We start from the raw sequence: 26,534 nt of genomic DNA, 5'->3' as shown, positions 1-26,534 counted from the left end.
ACAGCATCTGCAGTCCTTTTCAGCCTCTGAATCAGATTTTTGCTCAGGACCCTCAATTTCAGCCAGAAAATACCTGAAATCACAAAAAAACACACAAACTCATAGTAAAGTCCAGAAAAGTGAATTTTAACTAAAAACTAATAAAAATATAATAAAAACTAACTAAAATATACTAAAAGCATACTAAAAACAATGCCAAAAAGCGTATAAATTATCCGCTCATCAGTGATCATGTATAACGTATTATAAGAATAAGAATATACGGATGATAACCAAACATTGATTTTACTCTGATGAACTTACATTTTAGATGGAGTTGGGGGAAGCGTGGGTGTGCTTTCGTGAAGTTGTTGGGGGGATTCAGGAGTGCTGTACGGTACATAAAATTAATCATGATGTTAAAAAACTAGTCCTGGATCAATCGTGAAAATATACACCCAATCAGGGGCAATATACACCCAAAATATAACCAAATATACACCCAACATTATTTATTACCTTTTTGTAGTTCCTTCAATTTGTAGCAGAGGGGTTGGTTCATTTTCTGTCTCAAGTGTTTGTTCATTTTCTGGCATAGAGGTTGTTTGGGACAGTGGTAGACAAAGTTGAATCGAAACTCTAAATAAGAAGAAAAATAAAAGGTTAAAAATGCCTTTGAAAATAAAAATGTTATAAGGTTGAAATATTTTTGAAAAACTCACATTACAAGCCCTTCAGATTGTGTCTCTTCCCTCACAACCATCATATTCTCTTCAAACAGACTCAACCTAAAATACACCCTAAAAAAGTCAAAAATAGACCCAAACAATTCAAAAGAAAGACAAGCTTTGTTTTTTGAGAACTACTTACTTGCAGTTTTTGCTTTTTTTTCTGCCTTTTTTTTCTCGAATAAAACAATAAAGGGCATTTTTTCTAAAAAAAATATATACAGAATTAGAAGTAGAAGGTAATAAAAGAATAAAAGCAACGGTTATTTGAAAGAGAAATTACATACTCTCTGCCGGTTTGTTTACGCTACTTTGTTCTGTGTGTCCTTGAGAGAAAGGATCATCACTTCCCAAGTTTACGTCCGATATTCTAAACATAATAGAGTACATGTTATTCACAAAAAATACCATACTGTTAAATCATGATAACAAGATTTTATCAAATAAAGCTTCTTACGTTTCAGATGAGACATAGTGACCTTCCGTCGATCGTAGGCCAGCTTCCTTCTCCCTGCGAAACAAGAAGTAAACACCCTAAAATCTGAAATGCACACCCCAACAAGACATACCCCTCTGCAGCAGATTTTTCATTATTTTTCCTTAAGAATTCATCTAAATCTTCAGTTTCAATTTCAGATCTGACAGTACATGCATAAAAGAACATGTTAACAAATATAATTTTGATGATAGACGGTAATATAGCTTACAAAGTACTGTACCCATGATAAGATTGAGCTTGCTCAGGAGATGAATCCTCAGCAACGACCTTTTTCTTTTTTGATTGTGTCCTAGGGGAAAAAAAAAAGTATGAATCAGAAATACAAAATTAATTTGATCACAAAATACTATCCAAAGAAGTGCTTACTTTTTTGGTGTTCTCTGAGTTTTTTTCTTTGCTTTTTGTTTCTCCACTGGTGATGATTCTTCGCTTCTATAAGTTAATAAGAGACACTCTATTAATACATGAAATCTTGATAATAAACCCAAAGGAAAGGAGTAATAATTTCAGAACATTACTCATCAGTTGATTCAGATTCTAAATCAGAATCCTCCTAAATCTTCTTTCTTTTTTTGGACTCCATTCTAGAAGGCAAACAAAAATTATTTAAAAACATAATAAAAGGGATAAAATACACCCAAATCAATGCACAAGATACACCCAAATGAATGAATAAAATACACTCAACTTGATAAACAAAATGCACCCAACTAGATAAACAAAATACACCCAACTGGATAAACAAAATACACCCAAGTATGTTACTTACTTTTTGGCTTTTCGGTTGGGTTGTTTTCTTGTTGAATCCTCTGAGTCTTCTTCAGTCTCAGACTCAGAGGTAGAATGGTCACTTTCAGTAGTTTTAGTCTCAGATGATGATGTTGAACTTGCCTTCCTTTTTTTGTTCTTTTGGTTTCTTCTTTTTTTTCGTTTTTTTATTTCTTTCATTTTTTCCTTTGTGTTGGCCATCTTTAAAATCCCATGAAACATTAGAAATTTTAGTTAGCAGCATTCAGGTAAATAAAATACACCCAAGATATTTTGTTCACTTACCATATGATCCTCTATTTCTGCCCTCATTCTTTCAACCAACTGCTCCTTAGTCCAGTTGGCAATCCAGGGTTCTGGAGGTCTTTTTGCCCTCTTCTTGTCTTTATTTTTTGATAGATGAAAGTAAATTATCATCAGGGCAAAGAGGCAGCCATTAATTGCCTTTTTCTTTTTCACCTTGTAATCTGTTATGCCCTTAATGATAAAACTCAAAACATATCCTCTCCAGTTTCGCTCTGTTAATGTGTCCATCTTGAAAATTGGGGCCAGGTGCACAGGTGAGATTTTGTTTATTGTCGTTGGTAACAGGAACGCCATTTGTATATAGAGGATGAAAATCCTCTTGAACATGAGGCGATCCTGTTCATTATCAACGGCAATAGCCATAATCTCATCTGTCAGATTTTTGAGAGTCTTACCCTGGAATCTTCTAAAAATTTGTTTGTCATCTTCAGAAAGATCCTTATAATTGACTTTCTAAGGAAATATATCTCCTTCAAAAAGAAAAACAACATAGTATGAAAATCAGTTCAAATACACCCAAGCATCAATTGAAATGCAACTGAATATGGCTCATATACACCTATAATTTTTACCGAGTTACCTGACGCGTTGATGCCAAGCGCAGCCCCTATTATTTTTTGTCTTACTTTAAATGAATCGTAGCAAGTTTTCAGTCCGTTTTCTCCTAATTTGAAGGAGTTAGCCAACTCCCTTAATATTTGGTGATGCACCTTTAGTGGCGGGATGTGCATCAAGCCACCAAATCCCAAATCTCTAACAATTATTTTCTTCTCCTTGCTCATGTTTCTGAATTTCTCACTTAACAAATGTGTTGCACACTTAAAGTCTTTGGTTTGCTGTAAACAAAGCAAAATTATAGTCAGATATATTTCTATTATATAAAACTGATTTCATCTAAGACATATTTTGTTCTTACATTTTTTGCAGCTTGGTTTCTGCCTGCCATTCTTTCTGAAATGAAAAATACACCTATAGATATCAGTAAGATACACCCATAGATATCAATAAGATACACCCATAGATATGAGTCAGATACACCCATATATATCAGTTAGATATCACTCAAACATGCATTAATATACAAAGTCAAGCAACATTACAAGGTCAAGCAATATACACCCATTGACAAGCAAATATTAGAACATTTGCAACTGTTGACTATATTACAGTATATCAGTTCAGAAATATACACCCAACAAATTATGCCACATACACCCAACAAATTACTCCATATACACCCACCAAATTACGCAATATACTCTCAAAAATCAGTTACCAGAAGAACTAGAACAATAACAACAGTAACACCTAGAACAACTAAGAAGAATAGTATAACTTAGAACTAAGAATAATAGTAAAACCTAGAACAAGTAGAACATTAAAAACTGTAAAATGAGACTTAGAACAAGAAGAAGAGTAAAACCTAGAAGAACGTAGAAGAACAGTAAAACCTAGTTCTTCGATTTCGAAATGTCAAAAATATACAAGATGAGTAAAATAGTAACGTAACGTACCTTAAGTATTATAACTTCATTTTTTGTGGAGATTGTTGATGGAGAGTTATAATCTTCGCGATGAGTCCTATCTCTGGAGTTTGGAATGTTGCTCGAAAATGGACGGTTTGTGTTTTCTTCGAAGGGTTTGGAGAAGTGGAAGAGTGCGCCATTAAGGAGCGCTATTCGCGAAGAGCAACCGTTGAGTGGGGCACGTGTAATTTACGCTCCATTCAAAGTGAGTGAGTGCGCGTGTGAATGAAGTGTGGGCTGGGAACTTGTAAAACTTGTAGGGCCTTTTTGCTTGTATGTGTAGCAGGCCCGTTAAATTAAACGATTTATATAATGATGATCTCATTTATTGTTATAAATACTAAATTGAATAAGTCATAATTACTTTTGATTTAGAATTAAATGAGAATAAAAACAGATATTATTTTTTGAACTTTAGATATATTATCTTTTGGAATTTAGATACTATTTTTATTTGGATTTTAGGGTTTAATGAGTGTCATGCTCAAATATAAATAGTAACTTAAGGGTTCGGTCCCTAATATACCAAAGCCGTCTTAACAACTCTTTTTTCATAAAAAAAAGTTGCAATTCAGCCACCCTATTAGAAATACAAAAAATTTTGGTTAAAGAAGACTGAGACTACTCTTTCATTTATTTCTGATTTCTAATTTTTAATTTTTATGAATAAAGATAGGCTTTTGCATTATGATATATTTTTAGTGATTTAATATGGATGACTTAGAATAATAAAACAATTTATTTTAACAAATGATATCAAAGTCATCCATAATTTAATCATAAAAAATATTCAATTGCATTATTCTTTTAAAAATATGTTAATATTTGCATAATTTACATTAATATTTTCGCACCGCAAAGTTATGTATATTGTGGATAAACACAATATGCTTTTACGGTCCTATCAATTATTGTTGCACATATATAATATATAATTCTCATTTTGACGTCGTGGATGTCGTTTGGGTTGTAGTGCTTTTATATATGTACTGACATGGCCACATACACACACACACACACACACACACACACACATATATATATATATATATATATATATATATATATATATATATATATATGTTTTAGTTGTAAAAGTGTACTTCAATAGCTCATGGTGTCTTGTTAGAGTTTTGTTTTGTGCTCTGTTAGAATTTTGTTTTGTATCTCGAATGTTTATTCATGGCTAATGCCATCTACATATTCTTCTCATTCACACGTATGTAATTCGTGTTACAATCTATCTATTTTTATGCCCACCTAATTTATGCTCTTTCATCACCAATTTCTTTCTCATTCAACCTTCTCATTTATAACCTAATTTTCTTACTATATTCTATTCAACATTTTCTCTACTTTTCTTTCACAATAAATCTCTCAATCTTCCCTTCTATCACTCCATCTCCTCTTTTCTTGGTGGCTGAACATGATTAACGACAAAAAGGACCACTGTGCTCCCAATCCCAACGGGGACGGCGATGAGGAGGAGGCGATTGTTCTGGAGGAAAATGATATATCTGAAGGGGTTCAGACTTGCACTAGAAGTTTGGCTGGTCGTATCTTCGTTGACAGGTTTTTTTCGATTGACACATTAGAGAATGCCCTATTTACAATATGGTTTAAACCAAAGAGATTTAGGGTGGTGGAGAAAGGCAACAACCGCTTCCAATTCTTTTTCGAAAAGGAAGCTGACGTTATGAGGATTGAAAGGGGGCTCCTTGGCTCTTCAAAAACTATGTGCTTCATGTTCAACGATGGAACCAATCGGGAGAGGTGCGTGACAACGTGATAGCTACGTTTCCAATCTGGGCTTAGTTTTGGGGGCTGCCAGAACAGTTCAAGACACTAGAGGTGGGTAAAAAATAAGGGGGTCGTCTGGGAAATCAACGGTGACAAGAGGCTCTGGGACACTCTAAAAATTGTGGGTCCAAATCGGAAAACAATAGAAGTAGGAATCAGGTATGAATGACTAGGAACTTTCTGCACCTATTGTGCTATGCTGGGACATGATTCCAAGCACTGTCAGGACTTCAGTTGTGACTCTACTGAGAATACCCTAAAGGAGGATAAGGTTGGTGAATGGCTCAGAGCAACTCAGGTTGGTAGAAGACTCGAAAGGAAGGAAAGGCCAGGTAGCTCACAACAGATCAGTGCAAATGTTGGTTCAATTCAGCCAAGGAAAAAGCCTCTTCTTTCATGGTTAATTGAAGGTTTTTATGGAATAAGCATACAAGAGGAGAAACAGAAAGAATCAAAGCAGCAGACTTCCTCCAATTCAGAGGCTAGAGGGGAAGGAGAGGAGAATTTGGAGGATACTGGTCAAACCTTTTCTAGCACTGCTACCCCGCTGGCTCTGGTTGATATTTCGAATGTCTTGACTCCCGATCAACAGATTATTACCACCCCCAAAAGATCTAGTATTGGTATTAAAAAAGTGAGTATGAAACTGCTTGCTAGACAACATAGCTCTCGTAACAAGTCTTTTACGGGGAGTAAATGGAGGAATAGAGGAAAGGAAAACCTAGAACAGCTGAAGAAGATGTGTTTCGATGACCACACTACTATTACTCTGAAGGTGGAGGGTGCCAGCCGTCAATTGGCACCTCAGAACCCATGAAGTTGATAAGTTGAAATTGTCGGAGTTTGGGGAGACCCCTGACATTCCATAATCTTAAAAGGATTTGTAAATCCTACTCCCCAGAGGTTGGTTTCTTTTGCGAAACTAAAAATCAACCTCGTCAAGTTGAGAGGAAGTTAAGGGCATACGACTTTGTGGACTGGGTTTTGGTGGATCCGGAGGGTACTGCAGGTGGGCTTGCTCTAGCATGGAAGGAGGGGGTGGAGATTGAAGTTATTCTGTCCAGTCGGTTCTTCATTGCTGCCATAATTAAAGACCCAGTTAACAATGAAGTTTGGAGAGTTGTAGGGGTGCATTTAAGTACGTCGGACCAGTCACGGGCTTCTCAATTCGGGGAATTATCATTATTTTTCAGCAACTGCAGAACCGTTTTCTTGTCCTCGGAGATTTTAATGCTATCACCAGTCTACAAGAGAAGGATGGCGGGGGATTCAAATCTAATGCTTCCATGGCTGCTTTTTCTGGGTTTATTAACGAAAATGGCTTGGTAGACTTGGGTATGGAGGGGAGACCATTTACTTGGTCCAATAAAAGAAGAGGGCAAGAGTTAATCCAAGAATATTTAGATCGATTTATGGCTGATGATGTGTGGTTCAATTCCTATCCGGCAACAGTAGTTACTAGATTGTCTGAGAATGGATCAGATCATGCCCCATTATTGTTAGACTCAAATCCTCCACTAGAAAAATCTAAAAGAAGGTTCAAGTTCTAGGAATGTTGGTGTGGTTTGGAAGGGGTTCGGAAGCTAATAGCAGAAATTTGGAGTGTTGAAGTTACAGGTTCATCAATATTTAGACTGGTTGAAAAATTGAAGCTCTGTCAGCACCGTTTGGTTCAATGGCAGCAGGAGAATCGTACTAACTCAGTGAAGCACATTCAAGAACTGACTGCTAGTATTGAGGAGTTGCGAGGCTTAGGAGTACAAGGAGGGGATCAACTAGATGAACTTGAACGAATGTTAGAGGCTGCCCACATCCGGGAGGAAAGTTTTTGGAAGGATAAATCATGAATTAAATGGTTACACCTTGGTGATAGGAACACAAAATTCTTTCATCGAAATTTCCAAGCTAGGAACCAAAGAAACAAACTTTGGAGACTAGTTGGAAATGACGGTGCAATTGCCACATCTCATAGAGCCATAGCAGCAGTGGTAGAAAGATATTTTCAGGATTTCTTCACATCAGATAATCCTACTGATCCTAGTCACGCTTTTGAAGAGTTTGAGGCTAAAGTTACACCAGCTATGAACCGTAAACTAATCCGGCCAATTTCAATGGAAGAAGTTAAACGAGCAACTTTTAGCGTGCACCCCCAAAGTGCTCTAGGTGAGGATGGTTTTATTGCAAAATTCTTTCATTTTTATTGGGATATAGTTGGTGGAGATGTTTTTCGTGCGGTGAAGAGTTTCTTTATGGGTGGTCGGATACTGAGGAGTTTTAACCACACCCAAATCTGTCTCATTCCAAAAATTCCAGATGCTAGGGATATGACACAGGTGAAGCCTATCATCTTGTCCTCAGTGTTCTATTAAATTATTTCGAAGGTATTAGTTCATAGATTGCAGGGAATTATGAACTCTCTCATTAGTCCTAACCAAAGTGCCTTCTTGAAGGGTAGGCTCATCTCTGACAACATTTTGGTTGTTCATGAATGCATGCACTATCTAAAGAATAAGAAGAGGGGTTTAGAAAATGAAATGGCAGTTAAGCTGGACATGAGCAAAGCCTATGATAGAGTTGAATGGCAATTTTTGTGATTTATTCTGGAGAAACTTGGGTTTGATTCTCGATGGATTGGATGGATTCGAGAAGTCGTCACAACTGTTTCTTACTCGGTTATTGTGGAAGGACAACCTTTTGGTTTTTTTAAACCAAATAGGGGCATCCGACAGGGTGATCCCCTATCCCCATATCTTTTTTTTTTCTATGCAGAAGGACTTTCCTTCTTGCTACACAAGGTTGAGCAAAACAGTGTTATCCGTAGAATTCAGATTAACAGAAGATCTCCTAGGGTGAACCACCTACTATTTGCAAATGACTCAATTCTCTTTAGTAAAGCTACTACTGACAATTGCCAGCATATTCTTGACTTGCTAGATGATTATGAGGGGTTTAGCAGGCAGAAAGTAAATCTGACTAAATTAGCGGTGTTTTTTAGTAATAATACCTCTTCCCCATTGCAGCAAGCTTTGGCAGCCACACTTCACATTCGCAATATAGGGGCGCAGGATAAATATTTAGGACTACCTTCTATAGTCCAAAGATCTAAAAAGGCCACCTTTGGAATGATTAAAGATAAAGTTAGAAAGAGGGTAGAAGGGTGGAAGCGAAGACTGCTCTCAGCTGGGGGTAGACACGTTCTTATCAAAGCAGTTGGAGAAGCCATCCCAATCTACTGCCTCTCCTGTTTCCTACTACCAGATAGTCTTCTAACCGAAATACATGGAATCTTATCTCAGTTCTGGTAGGGACAGAAAGGAGGGGAGAGAAGAATGTCTTGGGTAAGTTGGGAGAGTATGACGCGACCCAAGAAGGAGGGGGGTCTAGGTTTTAAGGACCTACGAGCCCAAAATTTGGCACTTTTGGGAAAACAGTGTTGGAGAATAGCTACCAGACCAAACTCTATACTCACTAAGATGCTAAAAGGAAAGTACTATAGATACTAGTCTATTATGGAGGCAGGAGTAGGAGTAGTACCTTCGTGGGGTTGGAGAAGCATCCTAGAGGGTCGTAAAGTTCTTGAGAAAGGCTTGCTCTGGAAGGTAGGGTCAGGGGGAAGTATCCGTGTTTATGTAGATCCATGGCTGCCATCTCCTCATCCCCATTGTGCTCTTATGCAGTCTGCAACAACAAGGCAAAGTGTGACCTGGGTAAAAGAACTCCTAACTGAGAACAAGGAATGGAATAATCAATTAATACAGTGTTTGTTTCCTCCAGAAATTGCTCAAAGTATTTTTTCAGTTAATATTAAAGACCGAGAGGACCGAATATCCTGGGTTTTGCACAAGTCTGGTAATTATGAAGTAGCATCAGCATATCGACTGGCTTATCATTTTCACCACCCACCAATTGAGTTCTGTCCACCTATAGCTCAATGTAGTGATATTTGAAAATATTTGTGGAAAATGAGATTACCCCCGAAGATCAAATTCTTCCTCTGGTGTGCCCTCCATGGAAGAATTCTTGTCATGTTGAACCTCCAGCGACGAATCCCATCAATTTCTGCGATTTACCCCCGGTGTCAGATAGGAGAGGAATCGACTATGCACTGCTTATTCACCTGCAATAAGGCAAAAGAAGTATGGCTCAAAAGTCCATTTGCAAGTGTGACGATAGGAGAAGAGGAATAGGAACTCTATCAGTGTTGGAGGAGAAAGAAAGCTTACCTATCAGGAACTGGAGGTGATCAACAAAACTTGCTCTTGGTTGGAATTGTGTGCTGGAATATTTGGAGAGCTCGGAACTGCGTGGTCTTTGAACATGAAGAAATTGCACCGGAAGTGATAGACTGAATTTCTCGAAGAATGTTGATGGAAGCAGTGACTATTTCCCCAATTCCCTTCCAGTAAAACGTTAGGGATTAAAGCCCCTTTTAGATCTTCTGTCCTGTTAATATATCATTTCTAATTCTTCCTTTTATTATGTTTGCTTTATAACTCCGCACGGGAGTTGATTGGGAATTTTCCGTTCTCTCTTTTTTTGTCCTACATGGACCTCTTGTATTCCTTGGATTATGAAATGAATACCACTTGACTTTGGAAAAAAAAGGTATGTTTTAGTTATTTTTTTATATATAAAATGATGCTCATAAATTGATGATTTATATACGGTTTCCACCTTTTGTTAAATCAACAGGATTAGTATACATATGTTGCTTATGCGAATATTAATCTACCCAAAGGAAGATTTATATTTGGTCAAGTTATGTGTACACATTAATAATATTTGAGTAATAAAAAATAATGTTTATTATTTATGCAAACAGTAATCGGCCCAAAGAAGTTTATTTTTTAGCCAAAGCATTACACACTTTTGTTTATTTTCTATTAATTATGCGATAAATAATCGGCCGAAAGAAAAGTTATTATTTGGCCAATTAATAGAAAATATATGCAGTAATAAATAGGTTGCGAAGTTTAAATTTTCATATGCGCATTCAGTCGGTCCAAAAAAAGGCTTAATATGTAACAGGAATTTTGACAATATTTGATTACTACAATGAAAGTATCACTTACAGTTAATTTTTTTATCCAAAAATTAAAAATTAATGTTGTTCTAGATATCTCAATATGAATTTTTTTTCCATTATTTAACGAATGTTTACTGCATTTTTTTTTGTTCTAATCTAAAAACTATGACTTCGCTATCAATGTTTCTGCACAAATTAGCAATATTCCTATGCTGAATGGTTCAAACTTTAAGGTTTGGAATGATACCTTAGAGATTGTTCTCGGTTGTATGGTTCTGGATATAGCTCTTCGAGAGGAGAAAGCCACTTCCACTCTAGAAAATCTCAATGAGGTTAAATTAGAGAAGTGGAAGAGATCCAATCGAATGAGCATTATGATCATAAAACGCTCAATTACTGAAGTTAAAGATGTTGAAAAAATCTTTACTAAGAATGAAAAGGCGGAGGCAAGTAGCCTTTTGAGCAAACTTGTCTCCATGGGGTATAAAGGTAAAGGGAACATAACGGAGTAAATTATGAAAATGTCTCATCTTGCTTCTAAATTGAAAGCACTAAAGTTAGAGTTGTCTGAAGATTTACTCGTGCATTTTATTTTGATCTCCCTTCTTGCACACTTTGGACAATTCAAAGTGAGTTATAACACTCTGAAGGACACTTGGTCCCTAAATGAGCTTATATCTCACTATATGCAAGAAGAAGAGATGTTGCAGCAAGATAAGTGAAAGTGCTCACATGGTTTTATCTTCTCAGTATAAAAGAAAGCGTGATACTACTGCGGATGCACATTCTCAATAGAAAAAGGCTAAGAAACAGGATCAAGCTTCAACCTACTTCTTCTGTAAGAAGGTGGGACACATGAAGAAGGATTGTACCAAATATGCCACTTGACGCGTAAAGAATGGTATGATTCTTACTTTTGTTTGTTGTAATGCTAGTTTAAGTTATGCACCTATTGATACTTGGTGGGTAAATTCTGCTGCTACTACTCATGTAAGTGTTACTATGCAGGTAGGGGTGGGCATGGTTTGGATTTTTAAAAATCCAAACTGGATCCACTTCAGAACCAGTTTTATGGTTCAGAAAACCAAACCAGAACTGGATTGAAGAGCGAAACCGGTTTTAAACCGGTTTGGAAAAACAAAAACCGGTTTTAAACCGATTTTAAAATTTAAAACCGGTTTTATTTATTAACCGGTTTTAAATCCGATTTTATTTTTAAACCGGGTTTAAATCCGGTTTTTTTAAAATCCAAATCTAAAATCCAATTTTTTTTATAAAATCCAATTTTAAAACCAGATTTTTTAACCCAAAATCCAATTTTAAAACCAGTTTTTGAAAATCCAATTTTAAAACCAGTTTCTTCAACCAAAAAATCCAATTTTAAAACTAGTTTTTAAAAATTCAATTTTTAAACCAGATATTTTAACAAAAAATCCACTTTTAAAATCAGTTTTTAGAAATTCAATTTTTAAACCATAATGTTTTTAAAAAGTAAAATTAATACTAAAGTCAATTTAAAGTGTATAGGTTTTTACAACTAGAATTTGGTTCTTTATAAATCTAATGACAATAGCTAATCTATATAACATTTAATCATTCTCAAGACATCAAAAGAATACCACCAAAATATCTCTCTAACAAAATATCAAAAGATGCCAAGTTGCCAACAAAATCATCAAACAACCACAACCTTTGAGAAAAATATATCTGCAAATAACAAAATATACCTTTGTCATTTTTTAAAATAAATCTTTGAATGAAAGTATTAAACCAAATGAGAATATTAAGCATACCTAGTCATCATCAAGATTATGAATTGATGCCGCCATAGAACAAGCACCATCATTAGAGGAAAATATATCTGCAAAGGAAATCAAATTAATTATCAAGTCTATATTCAACAACTTTTAATTAGTAACTAATACCTAAATTCTAAAATAGAAAGATAACAAAAACAAAAATAAAATAAAATAAAATGAGAAAAAATAAGAAACAAATTTTATACCTTGATCAACTTGTTGAAGAACTTCACCATCATCATCTAAAGCAGAGAAAAGATCTTCCTTAAGCCAATCTCCTGTGCAGACTAAGGCTACTACCATTCTAGGTGTTAAAGAACTGCGGTATGGATCAAGGATTCTTCCTCCAGTACTAAATGCTGACTCCGAAGCTACCCTAGAAACAGGTATATCCAATACCTCACGAGCCATATTTCCAAGAATTGGAAATCGGGTTGAGTTGACCTTCCACCAGTTTAGTATATCGAACTTATGGGAGTATGGCTCGCATTCTTCTTGTAAATATCTATCAAGTTCAGATCTTGTATTTGTTCTGCGACCGGTTGCTTGCAGAAAAAAGCCCATGCCATGAAGATCGGTATTAATGTTGTTGGCTTGAACATCTTGCGTATCAGCTTCACTTGCTTCCTCAAAACTTTGGTATTGCTGATAAAGTAACTTTATGCACTTGGACAACTTTGACTTCAATTCGCCTCCTTTTTCTTCTCCAAAGAAGTAATCCAAGAAATAATTGACATACTCAATCTTTTGCATTGGATTAAGTACGATAGCAATCAATAACAACATATTCACTGAATCAGGATTGCCCCAATACTTCTCATACTTAACCCTCATCCTTTCTGCCATTGACATAGTACTAAAATCAACAGAATCACAAGAATGACGAATAAATCGTCCAATTGCAAATACTTCCTTCATATACATATCACTGGTAACATATAAGGTACCAGAAACACGTATAGTGGTATCACTGAACACTCGCAAAAATGGTACAATGGACTCAGCATACTCCCAGTCTGAATCAGAAGGAACACCTTTCCCTTTTCCTCCATTCATCTCTCCTATATAGGCATTATCTTTCAAAGCAAGCAACTCAAATGCTTTGCGATGCTTCAAAGCTACCTCTAACATTTGATAAGTAGAGTTCCACCTAGTCTCAACATCCATGCAAGGCAAGCCTTTATATTGGATTTTTTCTAGTTCAACACACTTTTGAAACCTATTAGCTCTAGATGGAGAAGATCTAACATACTTTACTGCACTACGAATCCTCAAGACTGATTCATCAATCTCTTTCAACCCCTCTTTTACAATTAAGTTTATAATATGTGCACAACACCTCATATGAATAAATTCACCATTCAAAATAATGCTATTCCAAGAATTCAATCGCTGCTTCAGATATTTAATTGCAACATCGTTAGACGAGGCATTATCAACTGTCACACTAAAGACCCGATTCAAATTCCAATTATTTAAACAAGATTCAATTGTTGCTCCTATAACCTCTCCTAAATGACTTGTCACTTGACAAAAATTAAGTATTTTTTTATGTAATTTCCATTCCAAATCAACAAAGTGTGCTGTCAAACTCATATAAGTAAAATTTTGAATTGAAGTCCAAGTGTCAGTGGTTAGACATACTCTACTACAATTTGTCGAAAGAAAATCTTGCAACTTCATCTTCTCTTCAGCATAAAGAGCTCCAATGTCACGTGCTAATGTAGTCCGTGAAGGAACTTTGAATCTTGCTTGTAGAGCATGCACAAATTTTCGGAATTTCGGGCTTTCAACGAAGCGAAATGGTAGCTCTTCCCCAATAAACATTTCCACAAGTGCCCTTCGAGCCTCCTCTTGGTCAAATTTGGAAGCACTGGGTGAATTTAAAACACCACGCTCATCTATAGTCGGTGTGGTCGTCGTTTTTCTTCTTTTGTTCGAATCATTATTAGGATTTTGCTTGCATCTTCTCAAATGACCACCCATTGAGCTAGTTCCATTCCCATATTGTATTAAGATACCACAATATTTGTATTTAGCCTTCTTCTCGATAGCATTCTCTACATCAAAATGATCCCAGACAGCTGACCGATTCTTACGAACACTTGACGGTGGAGAAGATGGTTGAGTGCTAGCGGACATCCCTGCTGCTTCAATATTACTGTTTTCAGTCATCTTGCTCTGCATATAAAGCAAGGTGTACATAACTCAAAATTTGATGCCAAACATGCTAAAATTAACACAAACTAATCCAAAGAAACAACAGCCAATAAAACTTTAACATTAACTTTACCTTATCCCTATAAAAAGTAGTCACTCAAGCATCAGAATATGTTTAGTAAACTAAATTAGACAATTAGTCCCTGATTTCCTACGTTTTATTTTATATCTAGTTTTGCTCATGAATCTCAGCCATCCCCTTTTTTTAACCTATTAATTTTAGAGTGCAATAGCTTCCATCTTCTGTTACACATTCAGAAAAGGGTTTAAAGAAAATAGAAGCTAGCAAGTTAAGTCTTCATTTGCTATCCTATATTTAAGTCTTCATTTGCTATCATATTCCACACCTCAGCTTAAAAGTTCAGAATTGCATTTAGTAAAAAATATCTAAAAGCTAATCCTAAAACTATAAAGTACCTAATAAAATAATGTTGAAAGTCATACATATACACCACTATAACAATTATATCAACATGCTACAAGGTTTCATTATTGATGAACAATGAATAATTCAAGTGGCAAAAACAAATATCTCAAATGTCAACAAGCAGAAATACATACTACTAAAGAGCAAACTGAATTGATAAGTTAACAATTGGTTTACATGTTAAATCTCATATTGATGTTTGATATTCTGTGTAGACATGATAATGCAACCAAGGAAATATTGAATAAAGATAAAGCATTTAATATAACAGATTGGATTCAACTAGAGGAAGCTATATTTGGACTTTCAAATGTTCCAGTTTTTTATAACTCTCCCCAATCCCCATCCCCAAATTAAAACAAATACTACTACTATGCATGCCACCTCCATCTATCTCTATAAAACACTTTAATTTGAGCCTTCTTAATACTTCTTAATACACATGCACCCACCTAGGCTCTAGCTAGGCTTATTATATATATCTGGGTTGTTGCTGTATCGTGTATATATAATCTGGGATGTTGTTGTATCGTGTATATATAATTTCACTCAAGTAGTGCTACTGCTACGTACTCTACTATTTTATATCTATGAATTACAATACTAGCTATTATTGCATGAACTAAATAATTTAGTTAAGTGTTGCGAGTAAAAATATTAGTCAAGCCCAATTACAATTAAGATAGTTTCAATGACTATAAATATAAATAGTAAATTTTATCTTTGGCAAAATTTTATGAAAAACAATTTGCAAATCAAGGTTCAGGTTCATCAGGGACTTCAACAACAAACTGCTCAACAACAACCACTTTTGATTTTCATGTTCAGCCACAGCAACAACAAGAAGACTCAACAGAATCTACAGAGCAAACATAATTTCAAATCTCAGATCTAGAAATCCAATCAAAAGAAAATTATATATATAACCAAGTAGCACAATACATATAGAACACTTACGTATTGGCTTAAATCAGCAAGTAGATTTTTTATGAAATCAAGTTTTAGGGGGGTTCAATTTAAAAATTCATACACCGTATATAAACAACTAGCGCTACATATATACTTTATATATTATGGTACATGCATGAACCAAAAAAATAATAAATGATCATGGCAATCAGTTCATCAAGGATTCAACAAAACAGAACAAATCAGTATACTCATGAAGGAACAAAACAGAACAAATCAACAAAATAGAAAAAACCCAAATAAAACTCAAAACTCAGAACCAAGGGCTAGGAGGAAGCTTACCTCAATTGATGAGCATGAGCTCTGGCGAGCCACCAACAAAAGAAGAAGATAACCGAAAAAGAGGGAAGACAGAGTCGCGAATGGAAGGTTGAGGCAGAGAGACAAAGTCTCGAATCAAAGTGAAGACTATAGACTCGAAGAGGTAGAGGCCGACGAACCACCGGCGAGCTCCGACGAGAGGCAGAGAGGAAGAAATATTTATGGTGGCTAAGAGTGGATTTGGTTTTGTTGAATGGATTTGTCGAAGAGGAGGACTCAATTAGGGTTATTTTAGATCCGGATCTTAATTTGGATTTGGATCTGGATCCATATTTAAAACCATTTAAATGGATTGGATCAAAAACCAAATTATAAAATAAATGTAATTTGGTTTGGATTTTTTTTGGTTTAAAACTGGTTTTTTTTAAATGGTTTGGTTTGGATTTGGTTTAAAATCCAAAATTTGGATTTTTTTTGCCCACCCCTATATGCAGGGTTGACTGTGGAGCCGATCGCCAAGTGGTGCTGAAAGATACATCTACGTGGCAGACGGTAATATAGTTGTAGTTGAACCTATAAGAACTTTTAGATTATGTTTCACGAGTGGATTTTACTTGGATTTATGGGAGGTGTTTTATATATCGTCATTTAGATGGAATTTAGTTTCTGTTTCTCGTTTGGACAAATCAGTTTATTTTTGTTCATTCGAAAATAATAAAGTCAGTCTCTTTTATAATTCAAATAATTTGCTCTGGTCATTTGTTGAATAATCTATATAGGCTTGATTTGAATTCCTATAATAACGAAATACTACAAACAGGTACAAAATAAAAACTAAGTGAGAATTCGGCATTATTATGGCACAAACACCTAGATCACATCTCTAAACAGAGAATTCATAGGCTCGTGTCGGATGGAATTCTTGGACCCCTAAATTTGGTAGACTTTGAAGTCTGCATTGAGTGTATAAAGGGAAAAAGGACAAACAAAAGGAAATTAGGTGCCGAGAGAGCTAAAGATGTCTTAGAACTGATACATACTGATATATGTGGCCCATTCTCTACTGTCTCTTGGAATGGACAACAGTATTTTATTAAGTTCATAGATTATTACTCTCATTACGGGTATCTATATTTAATTCATAAAAAGTCCTAAGTCTTTGATATTTTCAAGACTTTCAAAGTTGAAGTTGAACTTGGGAAGAAAATTAAAGCAGTGTTATTAATTTCCTAATTTTTTTTGTGGACAATATATATATTAATTATAATAACAAATTATGCTATTTCAAATTAAATTATTTATATAATGATGATTTCATTTATTGTTATAAATTCTAAATTAAATAAGTCATAATTACTTTAGATTTGGAATTAAATGAGAATAATACCAGATATTATCTTTTAGACTTTAGATATATTATCTTTTGGACTTTAGATACTATTTTTATTTGGGTTTTAGGGTTTAATGGGTTCCATGCTCAAATTTAAATAGTGACTTATGGGTTTGGTCTCCAATATACTAAAGCCGCCTCACACTACCATAAAAATTGATTTTAGCCACCAAATTTTAACTATGAACGCTGAATCGTGATAAAAATAAATGAGCGTGTTTTATAGTTAGCACAAAATATTGTCACAATGGCTAAAATTTAACATTTTGTCACAAACAATATTCATCGTAGCCTTTTAATTCGAAGTTTGTACTCCTTATTTTAGCAAAATCGTTTCTTCTCTTGTTCTAAAAATAAAAATCAAACTATAACATCTTCCATCACCTCTCTCTGTTTGTTTGATATGGTCGTCCTATCTTAAATAAATGTATTTTTTTAAATAAATTTATTAATCTATAATATTTTTTTAAATATCCTAATATTAACATATATTTATGAAATTAAATCTGAAAATATGAAAAAATGAATTTAGATAAAACAAATAATTATAAAGATAAAAGTTATATCCTAATATTTGAATTAATTATAAAGATAAAATTTATCTAGCTAAAATAACATAGTTTGAATAGGTAATAAAAAAATTGGTAATTTTTAAGTAAAAAAAGGTTTCAATGAATCTTTTACTAAAAATAGATTGTTTATCATTTGTTGAATTTAAAAGAATTGAAGATAAGTAAAAAAAATTAGTCTTTTATTTACATAATTTAGTACTCACTACATGTATTTGTGAGTACTGTACTCTTATTATATGTATAATTATTTTTTAAAAAATTATTTTGTAAAATTATAAATTAAATTTTTTATTTATACTATTATTTAATTAGGATATACCATTAATTATTTATTTTACAATTATTATTTTAGATAAATATTAGTTTTACTATATGTTTTCCTATATTATTATGTAAAGATAAATTAAATTTGTCAAATACAATAGCAAGTAATTAATATTTAGTACTAATTTTTATTATATTATTTTTATTTTAATAAATCACTTCTTTATTCATAATATTCTTTGTTTTATTAGGTCACATTTTGTTTTACATGATTTTTTATTCCATTAGTTAATAATAAATAAATTAACTATTTTTATTCTATTTTAAATTTTTGTTTATAATTTTAATTATTTTTTACTTTATATTATTATAACAAAAATTAAAAATAAAAAATATACAAGCTCAAAATTGAAATTAAAATTCTTAATCAGATTTGATCATTAAATGAGAATAAATGAATATCATTTTAAAATAAAATATTTTAAAATATATTATAAATAAAAGTTAAAAACGTAAAATAGGAGAAAGCTTTAACAAATACCCAAATCGAAGGTATTGAGAGTCCTTCTACCTTTACTTAACTTCGATCCCTTTCTTTGAATCCATTTTCTCAGATCTCTCTTGATGACTCGTTGAGTTTGGATTTCTTCACCGATGCTGAGCTCAGAACATGCATTGGGACATGTGTGTGACCTTCTTGGTGGCTGGGCTTCCAAAAGGCGCTGCCTTTAGCCACGCAATTACCGATGCAAAATTGTTGCACAAATTGGGCAGAGATTTGGGACAAACTCATTTTTTTGTGGCAAGAATTGTATTCGGCTTTCACATTCTCGGATTTCTCGATTCTGATTTCCCATGAACAACACCCGTAACAAAGTTGTGCGCAATGAATATTTCTGGTATGGTTCCTATCATTTTCCCCATTTTTGACTTAAATATTTTCCCTCTATTTTGGTTAAAAAGATTTTAACTGTTTCCTCTAATTAATTTGGTGTAGCACAAAATCATACCGCTAGAGAATTAGGGAATTTTTTTTCAGGTAACACCTAACTATTATCTTTTCTTATCCTCTGTGAGCATCATGTTTATTTATATTTTGTAAATATAATTTCTGAAAGGATTATACTCAATTTTTTTTCTTATACTTCTTCTTGTCATTTTTGTAATTTTTGTTCCTGAGTTATGAAATAGATTTTCCTTCATTTGTTGTTATTAGGTTATTGGGTGTTTGCTCCTATTAGGTTGTTGTTATTTGGTTCTTTGGTGATGCTACATTAATGAAAAGAAGGATATGATATGTTACGATATCCTTTCCTTCATGTTTTTGTGAAAATAGTATTAGTTTATCTATTACTTACATTATTTTCATACAATTATGATAGTCTTTCTGTATTTGTTGAAGATTGTAGTGCATGCTTGCTGGTTGAGGCTAATTTTATTTGAAAATAATGTTAAATTCTAATTAAAGTGATAAAAACTACATAGTATTTAAAACTTGAATAATTACATATAAGAAAAAATAAAGGACAACCTTTAATTTGCAGATTTAATTTTTAATGTTAAACACATAAAAAATGCTAATAATAATTATTGATGCAAAAACTCTCTATACCTACTTTGTTTTTTAATTCATAATGCATTTCTTAATATTCAGGTGATCCAAGATGGCAATTCTATCTAAGCATGGTGATACATCATTGCCCCAAGTCCCACAATCTTGCAGCAAATCTTCAAATTGGATTGCTATGGAAGAAAGTGAGTTTCTTGAATGCTGTGGAAGCATCAATTTCTCTAAGGAGATGGCTTCTTCCTCTTCTTTCTCCTCGTTGCAACACACACTCGATGTTGCCTCCGATGTTTGGTTTAATAAGATCAATATCCATTCCTGGCTGGTAGCTCTCAATGCTCACATGAATATCTCTGAAAAATCACCCTTCTATCGTGTATCCTACAATAGTACTTCATCAACTATTATGGATTCTACTCTTAAGGTTTGCCATGTTTACTATTATTTTTGCGTTTTGTTATTTAATTGAAGATGATCCTTTAAATGTTACCTGGATTATGATTCTTTTGAAACTTGTAGGAGATATATGCATTGAGCATGCAGTATCTGGTAAGGTTTGGTTTTTCATACTTTACAAAAGATTCTGATTGTGATTGGGATACTGATATTATACTAATAGATTTGAAGGCAATTTTCTAAAAGAATTTATTTGGCAAACACTATAAATAACGCTGTTAACTAAATTTGAATCATTACATTTTTTTTGTAGATGAGTATTAAAAACAAGCCGGCATGTGAGTTCCAATGGGCATGTCGAAAGTAATTCAATATCATAGAATGACATATTGCAAAGTTTTTTTTTTAAAAGAGAGGATACGTTCGGTCTACAACTGAATCGCCAATAATCCAAGCAGATGTAAAAGACTTTGATCTGAACAAAAAGCCGTATTCTATAAATGATTTGGATCCTATTGCGCGTGACAAAGTTAGGCGATTTTGTGAAAATATGGTATTCAGGAGAATATTATATTTGATGTACTTTTGTTTTACTTATGTAAAACATAACTACTCTTTTAAATTCCAGTTTTATCTAGGCTTAGTATTTTCGTTTAATGTTATTTTTCATTTTCGACTGAACATGTCTGTCTACTAATAATTGGTTGTTATGACTCCTCTCATTCTAAGAGTTAATACAATTCTTTCAAAAATAGCATCTTCATCCTCTAAACTCTCCATATACTAATGTGCATGTGCCTGTGAGACCAGTTAGCATGATTATTGTTATTTAAACATGCTAATTGAAATAAAATTACTACAATATTAGACAAATAGACACACAATATAAAAGGAAGGAACGAATAAAGAAAAGACTTAAGCTGCATAATCTTATCCGAGCTAAGCACATCACTTGAGTTGTCATCCTCATAAATGAATCTTGAATCAATATATCAAATTAACATTTATTATAAAAGAAATGAAATTCGGAGGCTTAAAAATAATATACACAGTATATTTAAGTTTTATTCCAATTAATAATTGAATATGTATTTAATTAAATCAAGTATCAATATTTAAGAACATTCAAATTGAGTCTTTTAAGATTTTGAATTTAAAATTTGTTATAAAAAAAGATATCGATAACAAAAAGGGATAAAAAGAATGACCAATAGATAAGATAGTTAAGATCATTTATTACTTAGTCATATAGCTAACTCTTTGCTTAACTAATTTCTATAAATATGCATCATATCAACATTATATAAGAACTGATACTTCTTTTCATTCATTTGTATATTCTTAGTATTTGTTCATTCACATTTCAATAGAAAATTTTTTTGGATTTCATTAATATTAGTTTGTTATCTTGCTACTGTGATAAAGAAAAAATAAGAGTGCGACGGAGATTATTGAGACCAAAGACAAAGGTAAATTATTTAACAGTGTCATACATCACTTTATATGATTTAAGTATACTTAATGTATTTTTGGACTCATGGATAGCCTTTTCTCTCTTGTAGGACATTGAAGGTAAAATTATTCAAGACAAATAAAGTGTGGAGCTAATCTTAATCAACTTTTTGGGATTCCAAATAGCCTAAAAGTTATATCTCCTGATATTTGATATTTTGTTTCTTATGCACCATTACTCTCAAATAGGTACAAATACTTATATTTTCGGATATATATTACCGTACTCACAGTAGCACGAGCTTAACTGAAAAATTTTGAAGGGACAAAAAATTTTAAGATAAAAATCATGATAAAAGTTTTTTATTAAAATAAAATTTATAAATAAAACTTATTTTTTATTACTTATATCATAAAAAATAAATATTTACAAATAAAAATTATAAAGTACTATGTAACGGTACTCAGTGTTGAGAATTTTAATAAAGTTTTAGTATGCATAAATACTAATAAATCTTTTTATAAAAAGTTTTGGAGGCTATACCCCTCCATTGTCAAACTAAAACGTATCTCTGTATTCTTATTATAAGTATTTGTTAGATTTTTTCGCAATCTCAAATTCCCTTATACAGTACCATTGTGTAATAAACAAAATTTAATTTACTTCAAAATAAATCATGCTACCACTTTATGTGAATTTTATGGTGTCTATATTGCCTAATTTTTTCTTTCATATATAACATGTACAATATATTTAAAGAAAAAAACATATATATAACATATTATATATAACAATGTTTAAAATGTACTAAAAAATATCTATTTACCCTTTTTTTAAGTAAGTTATGCACCGTGTTAACGAGACCATATCCTTTACCATTACTTATTCTTTTTTGTATAGAGTTTTTTTTGTATACTTTTACTTAAACATTATATAAACTGATTTGTTTTATGATTTTCTACCTTAATAATTTCTAAATTTATTATGCATAATTGATTATTAAAGACAATGTTCATTTTTTGTTGTGATGCAAATTGTGAGATTCTATAATACAATTATACTTACTCTGCAGCTGATTAGTTAGTAATATTAATTTGATGATCTATTTAGGTTGGTTCACTAACACCTCCTTTTACACTTTATGTCACTACATTTCTATAATTTGTTGTGTATATTAATTAGGAACTAATACATGATATGCTTATTTATTGTATCATTCATTGTTATGCCTTTCATACACTTATATTTTGGTACATTATTATTTAAACAAAGTCATTCAATTATGATTGATAAGAGTTGGATTCATAAATCAATTACATCAATAGAGTATAAATGTGGGGTTGAAGGATTTTTGGACTTTGCCGTTGCTAGAGTTGCTATATATGGAAAAATTATATGTCTATGCATCAAATGTGGGTTCAATGATATGGGGACGAGAATTGAAGAATTAACTCATTTACTTCAAAAAGGATTTCTAAAAAAGTATACTTGGTATATGCATGGAGAAACTATAGTCCAGTCGGAAGAAGAACTATTGGGTCACGATCATACAGAGCCTGTTGAAAAACCTCCACTGCATGATATGTTGACTGATGTTTTCGATATAGATGATCTCAACTATGAAGGTGATGATGATGAGTCCTTTGCTTCAAGAACTAATTCCGTTCTAATGCCATCGGAAAATGACACTAATAAGGATTCAAGGAGAATTAGAGAGTTACTAAAGGATGGGAATCGTAAATTATATCCTAGGTGTGCAAAATATAGCAAGTTATCATTTGTTGTTGAGTTGTATCATATCAAGGTGTTGTGCGGTGCTACTGACAAGACATTCTCCATGATAGTCAACCTTCTCAACAATGCTTTTTCCCATGCTAATTTGCCCACTTCATTTTATAAAGCCGAAAAAATGATTAAATTGTTAGGTTTGGGAGAAAAAAATCATGCATATCTAATTGTATGCTCTTTTGGGGAAAAGATAATGAGAAAAAAATAACTGTGTGGTCTGTAATACATCTCGATATAAAATAGAAGAGAACACCAGCAACAATACGGAAGTTGTAGGAACAAGTCAAGATCAAAAGAAAAGGATACCAGCAAAGGTGTTGAGGTACTTTCCTCTTACTCCTAGGTTAAGAAGGTTATACATGTCCTCTAAGACAACAAGACTAATGCGATGGCATTTGGAGTTCCCTAACTCAGATGGAAAGTTAAAGCAACCTAGAGATAGCAAGGCATGGAAAGATTTTGATTTATTACATCCAGAATTTGCTAAAGATCCTCGTAACATAAGGCTCGCTTTAGCAACCGATGGCTTCAATCCGTTCGGGACTCTCAGTTCAAACATTAGCATATGGCCAGTGATGCTCTATATATACAACTATCCTCCATGGTATTGTATGAAGCAACTTCCCTTATAATATCTGTTCATACCCTGGGTCAAGCTGTCCGACCCGGGATGTTTAGCGACAAGCTGACCGACCTCTTCAGGTCAGACTATCCGACCTCTTCTCAAAGAGCTCGGCCAATATTCAACCTCTTCTCAAAGAGCTCGGCCAAATTGCCAAAGGAGCCCAAAGCAGGCCCAAACGAAGGAACACAGCCCAATCTAAAGGCAGCCAAAGCCCAGAAAGATAAAGGCGGTTCCCCTAAAGATAAGATGACCTCACTCAAAGATAAAGATAAGATAAGATAACTAACTTATCTTATCCACAAGGAGGCCACATCTCACCATTATAAATACACTGGAGCACCCAGGTATAACTGATACTCTGATTCTACTCAATACCTGCTTAATACCCTTGCTAACTTAAGCATCGGAGTCCCTTGCAGGTACCCCCTACCCTCCGGGGACGAAGGATCAGCACCACCACCAAGTCCAACAAGTCAGACACGGCGGCTCCAGCCACCATTAACAAGTCAGACACAACAGCTCCGACCAGTACAGAAGATCTCGTCTGAGATCAACCTACAGTTTCAGGTAACCCTCAGAACATTGGCGCCGTTTCCGGGGAACCTGGAAGTCATTCCATCACCATAGCGGACGACCATGACAACGACCACAACTCAGATCTAGAGGATAGAACGCTGCATAAAAACGAAGACGCCACCCCCAAAAGCACACCCGAAAACGGGGGAGATATGTAACCTGCAAACACAGAAATCATGGAAGCACTACAAGCTCAACAAAACCGCCTCCAATAACTCAAAAAGAAGACGAGCATCAACGGGAAGCCAAGAAGGACCTCCGAAGGGAAATTAGGTGACGCCGAGAGTTAAAAGATAAGCTCTTAAAACTCGAAGCTGATCTCAAAACCGAGACGGTTCGATCCAGTCACGAAGATAGCCCCCCACAAAGATCAAGACCCATTCACCAAAGAGATCATGAAAGCTAAAGGTCCCAAAGGACTTCAAAGCTCCAGACATGACCCCGTACGACGGCACATCAAATCCAAGCCATCATCTTAGCAATTTCAGAAGCAGGATGTATTTCACGGAGACCTCAGATGCAATCCGTTATTCTCCATCCAGAAGGACAAAGCCAAACACACACCGAGCCTATTAGGGATCAAGCAAGGAGATCGAGAGAGCCTTCGCAACAACATAGAAATATTCAACAAAACGTGTATGGGCATACAAAGTCTGCCAATAGAAGCAGCTATCAGAGGCCTCATCACTGGTCTATGAAAAGGACCTTTTAGCCACTCAATATCCAGGAAGCACCCAAACATCTCTAAACAAGGTACAAGAATGAGCAGAGAAGTACATCAATATGGAGGAAAACTCTCGACTAGGAGAGATCTCAAAAACCGAACATTCCTACTCCTCTCGGGATAAGGATAAAGAGTCCAAGAAAAAGGAAGATCAACATGGAGATAAGTCTAGAAAATACCACAATTACACCCCTTCGGGTGTCTGTTGTGGATGTCTACCGAGAAATATGCAACACTGAGAAGATCCCATCAACTCGCCCAATCAAAAACAAAAGAGGTCGGACGAGTTAAAGGTCCACCTCACACCAAAGAGGGCGGGCAAAGTTGAAGGTCCACCTCACACCAAAGAGGTCGGACGCGTTGAAGGTCCACTTCACACCAAAGAGGTTGGACAAGTTGACGGTCCACCTCACACCAAAGAGGTCGGATGCATTGAAGGTCCACCTCACACCAAAGAGGTCGGACAAGTTGAAGGTCAACCTCACACCAAAGAGGTTGGACAAGTCGAACGTCTCACACTAAAGAGGTCGAATGAGTTGAACGTCCACCTCACACCCCTGAGAGACATGTTCATGGAAGATTCGCAGGAGGAGGGATCTCTAAATCATCTCGCAAAGGACACCTCAAAGAGGTATATTAAGGAAGGGAGAGAGGTTTGAATAGGACAACGGGGTGCAAACAAGCCTTCCGAGATTTCAAAAGTTCTTGGGGCAACCACCCATTCTTCCCCAACCAAGGGAAAGTGAAAAGCTCATATTATACCTCGTAGTGGGAAGTCGGGCAATAGCCTCATCACTAGTTAAAGAAGACAAAAGTGGGCAACAACCCATCTACTTCATCATTAAGGCTCTACAAAGGGGCCGAACTATAC

At 34.3% G+C, this 26,534-nt stretch overlaps 2 protein-coding genes across 2 annotated transcripts; one reads left to right on the top strand and one right to left on the bottom strand.

Annotated features, from left to right (window-relative positions):
* Positions 1-12,425: 12,425 nt before the first annotated feature.
* On the bottom strand, positions 12,426-14,606 carry LOC112805769 (zinc finger BED domain-containing protein RICESLEEPER 2-like). Its single transcript, XM_072198261.1, has 2 exons — positions 12,638-14,606; positions 12,426-12,493 (listed from the first exon to the last, which is right to left on the bottom strand). The coding sequence occupies exons 1-2, from the start codon at positions 14,604-14,606 to the stop codon at positions 12,426-12,428; spliced, it is 2,037 nt and encodes a 678-aa protein (XP_072054362.1).
* A 5,592-nt stretch (positions 14,607-20,198) lies between these two features.
* On the top strand, positions 20,199-20,864 carry LOC112805768 (uric acid degradation bifunctional protein TTL-like). The gene is made up of 3 exons (XM_072198259.1): positions 20,199-20,525; positions 20,621-20,728; positions 20,811-20,864. Exons 1-3 carry the CDS (start codon positions 20,199-20,201, stop codon positions 20,862-20,864), a joined length of 489 nt encoding a protein of 162 aa, XP_072054360.1.
* Positions 20,865-26,534: the final 5,670 nt, after the last annotated feature.

This window comes from Arachis hypogaea, chromosome 6 (assembly GCF_003086295.3).
Source record: "Arachis hypogaea cultivar Tifrunner chromosome 6, arahy.Tifrunner.gnm2.J5K5, whole genome shotgun sequence".
NCBI lineage: Eukaryota > Viridiplantae > Streptophyta > Magnoliopsida > Fabales > Fabaceae > Arachis > Arachis hypogaea.
The sequence above is the reverse complement of the archived record's forward strand: the minus strand, read 5'-3'. Positions and strand labels throughout refer to the sequence as shown.

Bases quoted from the DNA above. Each gene is read 5' to 3' on its own strand.
- LOC112805769 (XM_072198261.1), bottom strand. From the start codon at position 14,606: ATGACTGAAAACAGTAATATTGAAGCAGCAGGGATGTCCGCTAGCACT. The intron at 12,494-12,637 runs GTATAAAATTTG...TTTCCTTTGCAG, and splicing joins TCTTCAACAAGTTGATCAAG to ATATATTTTCCTCTAATGAT.
- LOC112805768 (XM_072198259.1), top strand. From the start codon at position 20,199: ATGGCAATTCTATCTAAGCATGGTGATACATCATTGCCCCAAGTCCCA. The intron at 20,526-20,620 runs GTTTGCCATGTT...TGAAACTTGTAG, and splicing joins TTATGGATTCTACTCTTAAG to GAGATATATGCATTGAGCAT. The intron at 20,729-20,810 runs GCAATTTTCTAA...TTTTTTTTGTAG, and splicing joins TTATACTAATAGATTTGAAG to ATGAGTATTAAAAACAAGCC.